At 38.3% G+C, this 17519-nt stretch overlaps 1 protein-coding gene across 1 annotated transcript in view; it reads right to left on the reverse strand.

Annotated features, from left to right (window-relative positions):
* The window catches only part of LOC137611376 (KATNB1-like protein 1), a 29998-nt gene extending 21515 nt beyond the window's left edge, over nt 1-8483 (reverse strand). The window contains exon 1 of the mRNA XM_068339533.1: nt 8381-8483. Coding sequence (XP_068195634.1) covers nt 8381-8435 — 55 coding nt within the window. The 5' untranslated portion in view covers nt 8436-8483. The remainder of the gene's footprint in view (nt 1-8380) is intronic.
* Nucleotides 8484-17519: the final 9036 nt, after the last annotated feature.

Here is a 17519-nt window from a genome sequence, read left to right on the forward strand (position 1 = left end):
AAAAGCCACAGTTCAAACTGTAAAGGTAATCATCATCAGGAGACAGTATCCAGTGTTGTTTTTGAAAGAGTGTGATCATACTAGACTGTCTTATTGATGGTAAAGTGGTTTTTGATGTTTATGGAGAGTTCCAAATGAAAGGGTACTGTGGGTCTGCAGTGTACCTTGAAAAAAAAAGGGGGGGGGGCTCTTTTCTTCACCAGCCTGTTGGTGGGGAACCGACTGACTGACTCACCACAAAAACACAGATGTCTCAAGTCACAGAACTGAAGTATTGAGAAAATCTGAAATAGCAGGTGGTTTTGTCATTAGAGGATGTTGATGTCCTTGGCCTAATGACATGCTATAAATGGACTCAGACAGGCAGGTACATCCCCTGCCTGCCTGGAAGATGACATATGTCTATCTGCATCATCCAAATAAATCTGTTTATTTGTAGCAAATGTGTTCCAATGCAACCAAAGAACAAGCTGATTGATTCAAAAACAGTCTTTTCCAATTCAGTGATTGGTTTAGAAATATGCTAGTATTGTTGAACAAAATGTGTTGCTCAGATGGTCCACCATTGTCCAGAATTAAATATTTAACAAATATGGTATTGATGAATTGCCTTGAGTTCTTGATGATGTTCACGATCTTCAGGACATAAAACCAACTAACTTGAGCAATCTCAGGATTAATAAAGTATGTATGTGTGTGTGTGTGTGTGTGTGTGTGTGTGTGTGTGTGTGTCTGTCTGTCTGTCTGTCTGTCTGTCTGTCTGTCTGTCTGTCTGTCTGTCTGTCTGTCTGTCTGTCTGTCTGTCTGTCTGTCTGTCTGTCTCCTCGCTTTCCTTCAATCAGTCAGAGTTATTAGCTGATCTGTCCAAGTAAGAGACAGCATATCTAAGTCCTCATCAGATGTCACATCTGAAAATAGATTCCTTACATATAAAATACAAAAAAAGGTTTGTCAATATCATCAGTTGTTTAAAAATGTATTTTTAAAAAGAGGGGTCTGTCCATCATCCCTCTATGCATAACATATTGGTGGCACTGTCATGTCTGTACTCCCCTTGCTGTTAGATGAATAGACAAATGCCACATATTTGTTCCACCACATGTATATTTTAATCTCCCAAATATTGATTTAGATCTCAATCCAACTTAGTGGTGGAACACCATGCCCCTTATTGTTTGAGAAACATCTGAATTGATTTTCATTGTACTTGGTGAGAGGATCAGAAATGAGTCCTAGAGCCAACTCTCATTGCCAGAAAAAACAGTGATGGCCATATTAGCCACATTTGCAGGTACAGTAGTTGTAATTAAAACCACAGCAAACGTGACTTTGCTAATGTAGGAATCATATTGTCACCTTATCTAAATGCTTTGCTGAGCCAAAGGACAGCGACAGTCTGCTATGGTGTGACTGCAGGCACACAAAAACAAATGGGAGCCAGACGCTGGCAGGATTACATTCTTCCAAGGTGATAGCAGAAACAGGTGGTTGCAGTTTTTGAAATCTTTCACCGCAAGCAGCCCACGGAAGCTAGCAAAAACACAAGTTGAAGGGAAGACTTGAAGTTTGCTAGATCTAACAATAAATATGTTTGACCATACCAATGGTCCAAGGCATGAATCTGGGAATAGAGAAGGAAACCATCCCGTGGCTGGGAATTGGTTTTGTGTGGCCACTGGCCACCAGAGGAGCTTGTTTAAACGTACCCAGACTGAAAGACTTAATGACCTTGCTGACAGGAGTCATTCGAGATGTCTGGAGAGGCTGGAGTACTGTGGCTGAGAGGGAGACAGTCTTACAACTGCAGAGAGAAAGGGAGCGATGTTGTGGTTGTAGTCTACTTATGTATGTCCAGAAAAAAATGAGGTGCACAAAATTATTTTTTTTAAAAATCTGACTACAGTATGTGTTCTCCCACCAAACCTAAACCAACTGAATATAGGATATGCAGTTCCATCACAAGCTGCTGTGTTTTTCCTTCCACCTCAAATGTGTTCTGCTGTTCACTCCAATGTCACCTCAATTAAACATTACCATGTGGACAGAGAGCAGCTCAGACTTAAAAGCAGGTTTGCGTTTTTAAGAAAAGCAGTGAGTTTTGCTTGGATTCTAATTTTATGACATGCATTCACACAATTTTGCTGATTTGATTGATTCACTGAAACCAATGAGCTATGTGCACGTCCTCAACATGTGCCCAACAGCAGTAGATGCACAAATACAGAAAATCAGGTCAAGACAGACAATGCTGATGCAAAGACTAACTTCTCTTCAAGTTATTGAAGAGCACAAAATAAAAAAGATAACCCTGCCACAATCAACAGCTGACACACTCTCCTATCGATATATGACATTTTCATACACTTCCTCAGCATCACTTTTCCCTAGGTCTTCTTTGTTCCAGCAGAGGAACTGTTAAGTTTTTGGGTACATATTTAAGTTTGTCCGGTATGTTTTAATCCTGTTAACATGTTTAATTCTTTTAACTTGGACCATTCCAAAGCAGAGAACAGCCAGATGTCAAAAGCCCTCTTGTGATCTGCAATCTGCCCTCTGTACGCAGAGAGATTGCGAACACAACACTTGAATATTGTCAATTGTTTCTTCTCTTGACTTATTATAAATATAATCAGCTACAGCGAGTGGACTTAAACAGATGAATAAAATAAACATAACATCTACTGTTAGCCAACATTAAAAAAAAAACCAAGGAATAATTTTGTTCCAGGATGTTGATATTTTAATAACTCTCGCTTTAAAGGTCTTGTATGAAATGGATAATGGATGAAATCCCTTCTTGCTGCAGTTTGTATAGTTAGGTTATAAACTATTTTGCAATCTTTCCCCCTGAACCTGTAATAATATTTTTCTCAAAGAAATTCCTTAATTCGAGAAGTTTAATAATATGGTCTCTGTCTTCACTTCTTGCCGCTCTTACTTTGAAAGAAGAAACGGGTTATTTAAGGTTGACACAACACAGACTGTGTGTGCATGATGTGTCACAGGTAAGGAGGATCAGTATGCAAAGACCAACTACTTCAGAGAAAGCTAAACTTAAACACAGCATTTATCTAGTGAAGCTTGTTTTCCTCAGGCTACGGGAAGAGATGGGAGAAAACCGCCAGTGGCTCATAGCTGACCATCTAAAGCTGTCCTCTCACATGCCCTTATTTTTTAACTTTAGCTGTGAATGTCTAGGCCTGGCATTGGCATGGAGTCAAGTATGAGTAGCATTAAGGTGAGATATTTCTCTAGTGTTTAGTTTAGTACTTCCTGTGTCCACATGATACGTCTCTTCTGTGGTATGTAAACTATCATAGACTGCACCAGTTTTTTCTCTTTTTTATTCTGCCAATTCTTTTTCTTGAGAGTTGAGTGTAAAATAATATTAAGTAAGCATTGAGTACAAATAACCAAAATAACCATAACCGAAATCTTTGTCTTCATTGTTCCAACCCTTCAACTTTGATTAAACCTATTCTTAGACTTTTTTTGTTATATTTTAATGGATAAAAAAGGTTTGCAAGATGCTGCTGCACAATTATAAAATTACCTTCATCAGTTCATGTGCATGTTTGTGTATATGTACATTTGTGACTTTTGTTTTAAAATTTGTGGTGTGTGTGTGTGTGTGTGTGTGTGTGTGTGTGTGTGTGTATGTGTGTGTGTGTGTGTGTGTGTGTGTGTGTGTGTGTGTGTGTGTGTGTGTGTGTGTGTGTGTGTGTGTGTGTGTGTGTGTGGCTCATCAGCAGACACTCCTGTCAAGTATACACATGTGGATTGTCTCTCCAGTAACGGCTTATATTCCCGTCATTTCCACGGCTGTGACCGATCCAAACACCAGTCAGTCACCCGCCCTGCAAACAGATGTGATTCACTCCTTTGTGTTGTGTGACTCAAATCCCTCCTGCCTGTCTCATCATGTCCTCTTCTCACTCCCACTATCCTCAGAGGACTAGGCCCAACATTTAACCTACTCCCATATTGGAGATGCTCTCCCAGCATTCATGTGTGAGCTTGTATGGAGCTTTTAAAAAGCAAGTTTGTGCACATACACATGGAAAAATGACAAACGGATATCTGGAATCTGTATTTTTATTAATGTAAGGATTTGTTTCCTTTTTCTACACATGTACTCTCAATCAATATTGAACCAATGTTGTAAATTAATCTGATTCGGTCACAGTACTGTCAGTTCTAGTGAGAATCAAAAGAATTTTGCTTTTGGAAAATTAAGAATTGACTCTTTCATGAGGTGATGATCAAAGACGAAGAAGACTCTTCCTTCAAATTGGTCTAACAATGAAGAAAAAAGTTGCCCTGGTCCAGTTGAAAAACCATGCAACAACAGCTCCATACAGGCCAATCTACTGCCGGTGTTAAGGAAAACCAGATGATGGGGCTGAAGGCTTTTTCAGACATTGCATTTCCAAAATCTTTTTTTGGGGGGGATGCATGTTGAGACTCAGTCTCCAACACTGACATTTTCCAGTACCCAAAGACTCACAAGTTTTCTCTGAGAGCTTCCAGTAAAGTGGGTACTTTATCTCTAAAGGATGTCATTTAAAACCTGTCCTGTCCTTTTTTTTGTGAGTTTTCATCCTGGTACTTCATTGCCTCACCAGAGTTGTGTAAAATTGTCTGTTACTATGGTGATTATAGTAAAACTTAACTCAAAAGTGAGCTTCAGTCAAATTAGTTAGTCTGGCCAGTGTGCAGAGACATGGCGTCAGGTAGACCTGAGGGCCAAACACCACAATACATCGAACACAAAAGGAAAATCTGTGTATTCCAGATTCCATAGTTTACAGTACACCAGGATATACCTATGCTAAACCATGTTCTTCTACCAAGTTATTCCTTCTACCAGGAATAACTTGATCATTGTTAATAATAATCAATAGAGGTTTTAAGGCATGAACCATCTGGAGTCATCTGTTCACTGGGTGATCATTTGTGTTATTTGGTTGGTAATTAGATCAATCAATAGGAGAATTGAATTGTTTCCTATTAACACTACTGAAGATGAAACAGAATGGTTATTTCCATTTGTATTTGGGGATAAATATCCCAAGAAGACAAGACTTTACTCCACTAACACAACAAAAGAGGTGAGAAGATGGAGAGAAATTTACTCTTCTCCAAGAATGCAGTTGGTATTTTCCACTGAGCCTTGTAGATAAACTTCTTGCAAGTTGTGTGAGAGTGAGATGTGAGTGGGTTTTGACAGGTCCAGCTCTCAGCTCCACGGCCTGGATGGCCAAGATTGAAGGAACGGGGATTCCACAGTAACTCCTCAAATAAGCAGCACACAGCATGACACCTAACTTCACAGGAAAACATGAATGGAGACGAGACGGAGATCTGCTTGTCCTCCCAACCAGTGGAATGAGAAAACTAAACAACTTGATTCAAACATTCAGAAATGGAATCCACTCATCCGTAATCAACAGAACTTACAAAAATAGAGACCTTCTTGTTTTTACGGTCAGTCTTTTACTATATATATTAGAAATTCCAAAGATTTCAACTCAGACACAGCAAATTAACACTGAATAATGGCAAATTTCCACATTCCACATTCCAATACAGAGTAAAACTGATTTTCAAGTGCTAGTTTGTAAGCCATGCCAAAGTACAAAATCAGACAATACAAAATAACTCAGCTGCAAATGGATCCTAGTGACTTTGCTGGTTCCCTGACCTTTCCAGCAGTATCACAAGCAGCTTTTCTTTCTACTTTCTTGTGACTTGTCTCGATAACTTGTATGGGTTGTCTATAAGTTTTGTTGAATACCAGTTGCTAAACAATTAAAGAGAAGAAAATCAACAATTAGTAAGTATGAGCAGAGGTGTATGACACATTCCCGGAGCGAAACCAGCAATGTGGTCTCAAGTGGGGTGAGGAGCTCGAAGTCAACTGGGTTGAACATTTTATTGGGATGCTTCCCAGGCTTCTGCAGCAGATTCGTCTCCAAAAATGTACATGAAACTTTTCACATAGGCTTTCTTTGGGTTGACTTTACCATACTCCAAGTGGTTATTTGCACTGATTTGATGAATTTAAAAATGACTGATAGCTAATTCAGGATCTTGTACTGTTAGATTGACTCAAAGGGCCACCTGTGGTTGAGGACTGTCAACTACACAGGGCATTCTGAGAAATTTGTGAACATGACTGACTGGAAGGACTATAGTAAGTCATGTGAGATTTGTTTTTCTGCATTTGAAGGTTTTTTTTGTGCTGTAGACTCATTGTATTTCTTTCACGAATCACGATTTATCATAATATGCATTTGCTAGTAGAGAATCATAGTACACAACATGTTTTGCATGATCACTTTTGGCAAGACATGAACTCCATACAAAATAAAGTAGTTTAAATGTAGTGCTGATTTACTACTGATAAAATACTAATGCAAAAAAGCAAGTTGTTGAACAAGTCTACACGTGGATTAGAAACTCCTTGTCTTTTTTTTTGTCCACTTCCATACGTTTGTTAATTGCACATCACTTACGACAAATATGGTGCTAACCCATTGCAGCTAAAGAAAAATGAAGTGACTGTAAATATACTGTAATGTATGGAGACACTAAAAGTCTGGTCAGAGTGTCTTATTTATTTAAATGCAAGCCTTGCTGTCAGGGCTGTTTCCTACAGATGTTTGTGATAGGAGGAGGTATTTAATATCTATGATGTACAACTATGATGACGTTTTTAGGGAAAACAACTTTTCAGGGGAGGCAATAAAATTAATTTGCAGAAGATGGTTTATTTTAACTATGAACTGTTAAATCAAACATGCATAAAAAATTGATGACAAAATATGCGATAGATATAATCAGTGCTGGTCTTGTATGCAGCAAACATGTCCATAAAAGGGTAAAGAGGAAGTGATGTTGCAAAAGCGTAATGATTCGGCAGCTGGTCAACAGTGGAAATCCTGGGAGATTTCGGGGATGACGGAGACCAGCTGCTGACTCAGTGACTCATTTTTACCTCAGCAGGGAGAAGGAGAGAAGGAGAGTAGGAAATGGGAGCGAGGCAGCTCTCGCCCAGACGAAGTACAGACGCAGCCAGCCAAACTTTTTTTAAAGTCCTGTATCAGTTTGTGGCCCACACTTCTTTTCCTTTGGCACCACACCGGAATCTTTGCGTGCAGCTACTTAGTTTATAAGCACAAGATTTGATTTACAAAGCAACTGTGTTTTGGTCTTTTCAGTTATTTATGTGGGATAAATGGCATTAACAATTGTTTTATGTTTAACAGATGCAAGTGGATGAATTGTTCTCACTGGCAGTGTTGTCAAACATCTAGGTCCCATTGCATTCAGTAGCGCTGGTAGATGTATTGATAGATAGATAGATAGATAGATAGATAGATAGATAGATAGATAGATACTTTATTAATCCCGGAGGAAATTGCATATATCCACTATGTATTGTGTTCTTCAAGAGGGATAAAGTTGAAGTTTGAATTAAGTTTTAAAAAGTTAATTACCAAATCAGAAGAAAATAGTTAGACGTGGTATTTTAATCTACACAGACAGGAATAGATACAATGCAGGTGAGTATAGTGTCAGTATACCGGTGTGTGACCTAACCAGGGTCATTGAAATGGCCCCCCTAAATGGAATGCAGCCATGACCAACAATAGTTGACCAATAATTCACAACCTCTACACAAGTGCAGAAAGTACATCAAAGGGTTACTCAATCACAGAGACAGGAGTAGTTTTCCTTCACTGGTGTTGCGCCATCCCAGCTTCACGTTTCAGTTTTGTTCTTTTCTGGCAATCAATTTATGGTCAATCAAGTTATGATGAATTGAATGAAATCCACTGATGCAAAAGCTTGCCCAATAACCCAGCAACTTACACACACAACTTTCATCGCCACATATTTGATCCATATCTCAGACCTGTTTTATTCTGGGAAAAGAGCACCTTCGGCTGTTTGTCCCACATGTTTTAAGTTTAGGTGGAACCTTCTGACGTTTTGGGGGAGTTGGAGAGACATGAAGGAAGGAAGACTGTGATCATAGACATGCAATTTTTGATAAAGCTCTTCCGTCTACTCTGGCTTAATCATCATTAGACATCAATGAGATATGGCTGTAGCTCAGTAGCACATCTAAAGCTACTACAGGGTCCGTGACTCAACTGGAGCAGCAATCAATGTATTCAGTCTCATGACATCAGCCATGACCACAATGGAAAGAAACTCTTCAGATAAACAAATTACAGGCTTGTTGCTTTCAGACAAAAACTGTTTCTTTAGGAAACAATAACTAAATGCAAAATGGACAAACAGCAAACAGATACGGTACTAAATAAGAGACAGCTGAAAAGAGGCAATCATCATTTTTTCCAGTACATACCGTCTCTGGTTGGAAGCGAGTTTTCTGCAGATAATGGGAAATTCCACAATGACATAGAAGCTTTGCCCTTATAAGGAGACCGCGGTCTTCATACTGTGGCCTAGCGCGAGGGACGGCCACTGTGAAAATTTCAGAAACAGCAAACTACAATTACATAACGGGCTTGGCAGTGACTCTGTATGCTAAAGGCTTAAACCTTGAGCCATGAAAGATTTGTCCAAGGAGTTGGTTGGAATGTCTGGTATGGCTGGTGGTACCGCCATCATACAGATTAGCCCTTTCTTAATCTAGCACAGAACAAATAAGCATTTATTGTTGTTAATTATGTACTAATATGGTTGTGTAACCAAAGCAGATATGAAGACAAACTTCAAACTGCAAAAATGAACCTGCCAGACTGCGAGCTGTTGACGCAGACAATAATTCAGTGAAGATGTGACGTCTGCAGTCGAGAGTCAGTGGACTGTAATTTCGAAGAAGTCTTTTGGACCTCCATTATCTGATGGTTCTTTTACCGAAATGGCCATGACTCAGTTTTTCAGAACTGGCCATCCGGCCGTGATTAACCATATTTATATTTTTGGCACCCCACTGCTTTGCACCTGAGTTCTAAACACTATCTGGAACAACATGTTTGTCCTAATAATGATGGAAAAACACTGAGGCTGATTCCAAAAATAAGAGGTGATGATACAGATTGGTACTTTAGTTTGTTAGTTTTTCTGTTTTCTACCAGGGAAAAGAATGTGTGATTATTTTCACATATGTCATTTCCGTCCTTATCGTGCATCTGAAACTATTTATCCATATAAGCACGGAGCCAAACAGAGTAACACAGATTCCTTGCAGCAGCGCTGGGCAGCTTTTGGGAGTATGGGCTGATAGGCATGAGTAAACATTGTTGCTACGCAGTGAAAGAAACACTCAAAACAAAGCAGATCCTTTTCCATGCATTCAAGTCTTTATATGCATTCTATAGAGACTTACATCACATTGAAATTATTTACAACCTACACTGTGGCAACAGTGCATTAATAATGGAAACAAATTTGCTCCTCTATTATGCATATGGAAGGAAATTAGTGATTGCTACGACAACCAGCGGGAAAGACAACAAATAGCAACAGACCAGAAAAAAGAAGAAAAAAAAACAACACAACAGAACAACAAGCCTGTCTTGACTGAAGTGGTCACTTATTACTGGCAGACAGCTTAAAGTGATCCATCACTGGTAATTTGCAATCTGTTGTTAGTTGCGTTCCTTGGGATTCTCACTGAAATCTATGACCATGATGAAGCCAGTGGTGAAAGATTGTATGGAAAATAAGCATTCCCAGTCAGGATGTGGTGTTTCCCAACTGCATGTTACATCTTTTTATTGGACAAGTCAGTTTGTCGGAATTTGCCAAAGAATATGTATGTTTGATGAAGAGGAGAGGGTGTCCTGTCTTTAATCACTATTTTATTGATTTCTGGAACTGCCTTTATTCATGTCTAGTCACTTGAAGTAAAAACTGCTGTTGGGGGATTAACAAAAGTTCACAGTGTTCCCGGTTGTTAACTATCAATGGCACAAAAAGGACTTTGTAAAACTCAAATTTTGACTCTTTGATTTACAATTGGATAACACATGGTCCTCCATCACTTTATGTGTGAAACTATTAAAGTTGAACACCGTTTTATGTTGTTTTAGCTATCAGAGATGAGGGTGTGTCCACAATCCATACTTTTAACCCATGACTATTCTTGTAAATAAAGGATTTTAATGTGATTTGACTTTTTTTTTTGTAACAGAGCAACAAGCAAACATATTTTGTGCAACTGTAATTTTGTAACTTGAATCAGTAATAAATTCATAGTTATTTAACATTAAGGAGTAGTTACATTTATCTTACATTACATTGACTTACATTTAGTTGCATTTGTACATTACATCTGGCCCCTTGAGGAAAGCTGTTATGCTGATGTCGCCCTCGGCGGGAATGAGTTTGAAACCCCTGTTGTAGATTATTGGACTGGATCCAAAGTTAATGTACATTCTCACACCTAGTGTAAAGCTTTAACGGGGTCTGTGACACTGTGCATTCAGTCTACAGAAGAAACTGCTGACCTAGATGCTTTTAATTTTAGATATAAAGGCAGCAAAGTGTTGCATCAAGGCAGAGCGTCAAATTTCATGTTGAATAAAGAAACCTTATTTTCCTCTCCAGCTGTGGCTGGTCTGGTTGGCTGGAGTGTTTCTTTTTGAGAAAAGTTCTGGCCACAACGTGAGCAGCTTCTGCAGCAGAGGTTTGAACCTCGGGCCGTGATAAATGAGCGAGAATTGCTGTAATTTACTGCGGCTCTCTGGTGGGTCCTAACTGGTGGTGATATTTCTGCCCAGACAATTTGTCTGGTAGCTGATGTTGTCACAAGCTGTACTTAACACAGGTCATTTGGGAATGATTGAGTGGGAAAAAATTAAAATTGGATCCAAACAAATGAGAGTCAGTGATAAATTTGTCAGGTCTAAACATCCGACAGGTTGGGGTGTGTGACTTGTTGGAGAACCAGCCTGTATACGTTGGAAAGTCAGACAGTTGACTCAAAGAGCAGTGATGTATGTATACATGATGAATACAGTGTTAAAGCTGTCTTGTTTAAATTATATAAATCTGGATTAAAACAAGGCAACTGTGTTTTGGTCTTCTCTCCATCCATAGCTGTGGTTAGCCACAACATTCCTGTCACAGATACCATTTTAGTCATACCTGCTCACAAGCCGCAGGAGCAGACAGACACCCAAATAATCATTCCATTTGTCCAGATGACTATACCATTCAACCACCCAAGAAATGGTCTAAAGTTCAAAACTGCTTATATTTGAACGGAGGAAAGATACATTTAATCCCAATGAATAATGCAAAAAATGATTAACTATTAGTAAAAGTTTTAGTACTTATGAATCACAGCAAAAGGCCTTCCTTTCTACCTACTGTAGAAATGATGGAGTAATAGGAATGAGAATTTGACGATTATAACTCCTAAAAAGGAGTATTGGGGAAAAGTAAAGATGATGACTTTAAAGATGATGTGGTCTGTAATTCCTAGTATGTGGTTCTAACAAAGTTAATCATAAAAAGAAAGACACAAATAAAATATTCCTTTTTTTTTAACACACTTTAATAAAAGACAACAGAAGCAAAAATATGACATCAAGAAAATGAATAAGAGTGATAGAAAATTACACAAATGATCAGTAAAATGCAGCGCCTTGCTAACATCCTTGCAGACATCAATAATCCAGTAGTGAACTGAGATTCGGCAAAAAATACTCATTTGTTAGAATACATTATAATCAAGGGGAACTCAATTTGTTGGTAGCCTTTTTTAAGGTTCAAAGATGAATGTTTTTTGGTAGAGATGAGTCATTAGAAAGACATTATGACAAACTGGGGTCAAATCACCTTCACTTAACAATAGCTACAAAAAACCTCCCATGGAGTCCAGACACCTGTTGTGGTGGTGGCTGATGATTCTGCTGAGACTGATCAGGCTGATGAAGACTGGTGTTGAAATCGACCAGGTGTGTAATATTGGCAGATTAAAATGATTGCTCTTTAATGCAGGAAGTGAATATTTTTCTAGGTCTTTGAAAAATCCTTGTTATCAATTAAGGTCTTGGAATTACATTGAAGTACTCTTGCTATATTTCAGTTTAGGAAGTTGTAAATTGACTGTGGTCCACTGGCGTTGTCTTGGATAGGCTCCTGCGGATGAAGTGGTAGAAGATGAATGAATGAATGAATGAATGAAAAAAAAGTTGTAAAATGACTGATTAAAAGAAATGTCATCCTTTCTGTTCTTAGACTTGCTTCCATGTAGATTTGTTATTTATGACAATTATTGTCACATTTGCAATGATGAAAGCTTGGTTTTCATTTTTCCCTGAGGCTTAGCATTCACCTTCACAACAAGGTTAGATATCTTTTCACAGAATAATATTATTTTCTGAATACTATACAAATGAGGTAATATTTTTGAATTTTTGAACAATCTGGAAAATCTATTTACGCAGAACCATCAATGTCTATGATCAGTAAAATAATTCAGTGTCTGGTTCTTGAGCAGAATCTCATCTGCTACTGACAGACTGTTATTTTAAAAGATATAACAGACTTTGTTTTGGCTTTAAAAGGCTGATATATCATGTGTAATATTGAGTAACAAAAGCTTCTGAGACATTTTTTTTCTCAAATATGTCACCCTTTTATTTTATGCACAAAAATATTATCAAGGGCAAATCACAATTTGCCTCAAATTCTGAAATGAAGAAGAGTGTTTTCATTTATGTATTTCAATCACATCAAATGTCACATTAGGATGAACTCCAGAGACAGTTATTATTCCAACAGTGTGAAGGTGACCAATGCATTTATTTTCTTCCTTTGCTGAGTGATTAATGTGGATACAGTCGTTTTCACAGACAGACACTTACGGTCATGCTCCAAGGCAATGTAAGGATCTTATAATGATCCCCTTTCCAAAAACCAGCTCTCATGTTATATGGGTCTGGTTTTCATCATTTTGATCTTTACTGCAGGTCAATAAACATCTTGCAAAACAATGAAACAATTAAGTGCAATTGCACTTTCACATATAGAACAAAGAGACACAGTACGTATTTATATTATGAAAATACTTTTTAACATGTGTTTGACTAATGTAAGATATTACGCTATGTGATATTTGAAGTATAAATTTTCTTTTGACACATCTATTGTTAGCATAGAGTTGTGTGAGGGCTTGAAACTGGAGATAACATTTAAACTACATTTGTGTATTACTTACAAGATAATTTTATATCTTGTTTAACGTAGACAAAAACCAAATGTGTAAAAAATGAACAATTACTTGCCAGATTATTTCTTGGCCTGGTCCAGTAGCAGTCTGGATTTTCCACTAGTGGTTAAGCTGTATGGAAAATTTTATTCAGCTTTTAGACAGGATCGTGCCGAGGCTGTGCTCACAGTAACACATTAAAACAGTTGTTGGTGATGAATCTTTCAGTCTCGCACTATCAGACATACAGTATCGCCCATTTATGGATGACTATTGAAAGAGAGGAATCAGTCATTGGTGCTGACAGTGTGCAGTCCTGGTTACATCCCGCAAAGCGGTGATGTATTGTAATTGTCAGTGTTTGTGTGTTCGTCCGTCTGTCCACCAAACATTTTCACAACTGTTGCAGATAGAAATAAGAAACAAAGAGCACATTACAAAGGGGATGGGGAATGAAAATGAAATGATGACCTTGACCTTGAGAAAAGTAGGTCAAGGTCAAATTTCAACTTTTGCACATTTTTTGGCACATATCGCAGGAACCGGATAAGATAGAAAGACGAAACAAAAGGCGTTATATTCAGGGAGGCAAGGGTCTGAAAATTAGATTAAATTTTCACTTTTATACCTTTTTATTTTCCTTTTGTTTGACTAACACACACGCACGCACGCACGCACGCACGCACACACACACACACACACACACACACACACACACACACACACACACACACACACACATATATCAGATATATGCTTGTACCAAGTGGAGTGTAAAGATAATTTCCCCACTGAGGGATAAATAAAGTGCATTTAATCTTTAATCTTTAATTTTAGGTACACATCTCTGAAACCTGATGAGATGTAATCACAAAGCCAAAAGCAACATGTTCAGGAAGCCAGAGGCACAAACATGTGATGATGTCGGGGGATTTTGCAGTCTCTGACTGCCTTGTTCAGCCTGTATCAGTTAACATCCACATCAATGTGTGCACTAACATTTTTATTTCATCATCAGATGAATATTGTCAATATATACTGAGGTTACAGACCCTTGTACTATCATTTTTTACATTTATTTCCCCAGAACTGGGATAGTGTAATTGTTTTCAACAAGTTCGAGTCAGAGACAAATTGACAGATTCCAAATTTGCACAATAATTCACAGCTTGGTTCTGAACAAAAGGAAAAGAGAACATCCCTTCACGGCTTCTACCCTAACTCATCAAAACTCAAGTAGTTCCAAGCTCATCAAAATTAGAATCAGAATCAAAATACTTTATTGATCCCCGAGGAGGAAATTGCTCTTTGCTTATCCTTAAAAACCAGCGGACTGAACATCTGCTGTCAGGGTTCTACAGACCTGCCTGGGGATTATGCTCATTATTTTTATTATAACCCTTAGGGAAATTCTCTGGTTATGTTTTTTTTTTAGTTTAAACAAACAAATATTATACAAATATAAAGTTCCGCTGTTTTTGGAAGGCCACAGAAACAAATGCGGTATCCACCAACTTCTGTGTCTCAGAGAACATAAATATGCACATTTTCTCAATGTTAACTTATCTGTTAAAGGCCAGTTGACTGTCAGATGCATGTTTAAATGTCACACAGGAGTTAAACTTAAGAACAAGCATTAATTGCTAAAGCGTCAGCACAAATACAACCCCAGGCTTGCTCTCCTATTATCAACCACCCATCATCAGTTGCTATTTTTACCAGTTCCTTTAAACATCCAGGTACATGTTAATTCTTATGTAACACGTTCCAGACATCTAATTAGATCCTTTTCACAAGCTACTTTGTCTGAGTCTTCTGCCAAGGAAAATCTCCTTATTAAGACACATAATTGAGCTTCTGTGGTTATCTCATAGTTGCATCCCCTGGTGTGTCTGTTTACCGTGACGTCTCTTACTAGATTGTAAATAATTTGACCGAGTGGAACATTTCATCAAATTTTTGAATTGTTAAAGGCTCCCATCTCTTCCTCTAGTGCTAATATAGTGAATGCGGTCATCCTCTGGTAGGACTGCCAAACCGCAGGTCTGTTAATGTAACCATACTGGTTCCACTCATAAAGAGCAGCCCAACACCTTCATTGTACGTATATCCTCTATGCTCTTGTCAGCTCTCATCTCATCTTGTGTGAAATGGCTATGTCTGTATGCTGGATTTCACAATATTCCATATTTTGTGATGTCACCAGAGGATTCAGAAAGATTTTTAGTGTCAAGAACTGGGAGTTTCATCCCCAGTGGTATTATTGTGTTGTTTCAGTTTGTGGCAGAAGAGGTACTGATGCTCAGATCCAATATTCCTCTTCCTCAGTGCAACATACATTCAGTCTGTTGCACTATTGTCTGCCATGACTAAAATTTTGGTTTTAGCCATGGCAGGTAGAAAGTAGACAACTTTTAAATTTCATTACCCTTCATGAATAAATATCAGTTAAAGTCCTGCATTAAAGCTTCTACCTCATTGAAAGTAGAAAAAGAATTAGAAATAAAATACATATATAATAAAGTTAAAGGTGCATTTTGTCTGCTTGAAAATAAAAATATTACATGACTTCCTCACAACAGCTACTATTGCTGTCGTCTGAAAAACTGCAGTTCGGATTCCAACTTAAACCCTTCAACCAGTTTGGAATCTTTGTGCTTTTGGAAATGGAAATGACTCCAGATTTGTTTCGGAGTTTACACTTTAAAACAAGTACTTATTTCCTATCGTTGAGCGTGACACAACACCTGTTTTGACATTATCTTCAAAAATATGACTGTGGGAGTTTCAATTAAAGTGAAGTATTTTGTATTGCCAGCAGAGCAGCCCCTGTAAGAAGGCAGTCATGTGACCGAGGAAAGCATCTTGACAGGCATTGAGAGTGAGTCATAGACGGATGTGGAGGAGAGGATCCAAAACATCGTTCAGAATCAAATATTAAATAAAATGGAAATAATGTAAGTTATGTATTCTTTTTGTGAATCCTGGTACCGATTGACCCATGGACCAGAGGTTGGGGACCACTTGTCGAGAAAATTAATGAATTTAAATTGTTGGTTGAACCATTCCTTTATTCACAATCTGCAAGCTAACTAACAAATTTCCAAACACAAAAAGTGGAGTGCAAACTGTAGTATAGCATCTCAGAGTTGTCCTTAGATACCTGAATTGACTGTAAAAGTAAAAACAAAAAAGAAAGTTCATTTAATTACATTCCAGTAGTGCTATTGTGTTTAATTCACGTAGTCATTTCATTTAATCCTCACAGTGCAGCTTCATTGCTTTCATTATTTGTATTATCTGGTTTTTACGCTACCTTCAATGAAACTGCCTCTGACTAAGGAGCCATTACTCTATGGCCTGAACCTGTACACGGTTTTAAATGTTTACCGGTTCAAGGCAACCTTTAGTCCTTGTATGGTGTCTTAGATTATTAAGAAGCTACAGAAGCCACAAAATGGAAAAGCAGTCGGTTTGAATGAGGCTGAAAGGTGAGTTCAAACAAGCTCACAGTCACAGTGAAGTAATGTGGACCTCAGACATGACGTGCTGGAGACAATACAGCTACTGAGTAGGCTTCAAATGTTTATTAATGAGCTCTTCAGACTCACCACAGTTATGTTGCTGGATGCTCCTAAAGACATGATCTAACTCTACAACCTTGTCAAGCCCGTCAGATTGCAGCTTTACTCTTCACCGTGCAGCCTGCAGATCACTTTGTAATGTCATTTAAGATGGTGTTGTCACAGATGTTAATCGTCATAATGGCTCAGGAGCATTTGAGAGTTAGGCGGCGGTCACATTCGGAGTTTTTCTCGCATTCTGAGGAAGTTGTGTTGGAAATATTAACATGACGTCGAGGCCAAACACAAGTCAAAGTCGTTAAAGGTCCGATACCCAGCATTTGCGGTGGACAACAGATATCTCCTACTCTGAATCTCCAGAGCATGATCAACACAAAGGCAGCGTGGCTTTTGGAGCACTAAGTGTTTCAGCAGAGGGAAACTGGTTGTCTAACGTCTACAGAGAGGTTTGAGCAGAGGTATGCTCACAAGTTTTTCCATGATTACATTTTCAAATCACAATAAATCTCACTCTGTGCCGAGCTACTGAGCCCAAGGTAAGATGTTATGATGGCCTGCCAGATGCAAATGCCATCTAAAGAGCCTGGTGAGATGCTTAAAATATAGTGTGTGCTGACTGCTCACACCACTAGAGGCCCCCCTCTGGGTTGTCTGCAGATGTATGTACGTACGTACGTATGTATGTATGTATGTATGTATGTATGTATGTATGTGTGTGTGTGTGTGTGTGTGTG

Source organism: Antennarius striatus, chromosome 17 (assembly GCF_040054535.1).
Source record: "Antennarius striatus isolate MH-2024 chromosome 17, ASM4005453v1, whole genome shotgun sequence".
NCBI lineage: Eukaryota > Metazoa > Chordata > Actinopteri > Lophiiformes > Antennariidae > Antennarius > Antennarius striatus.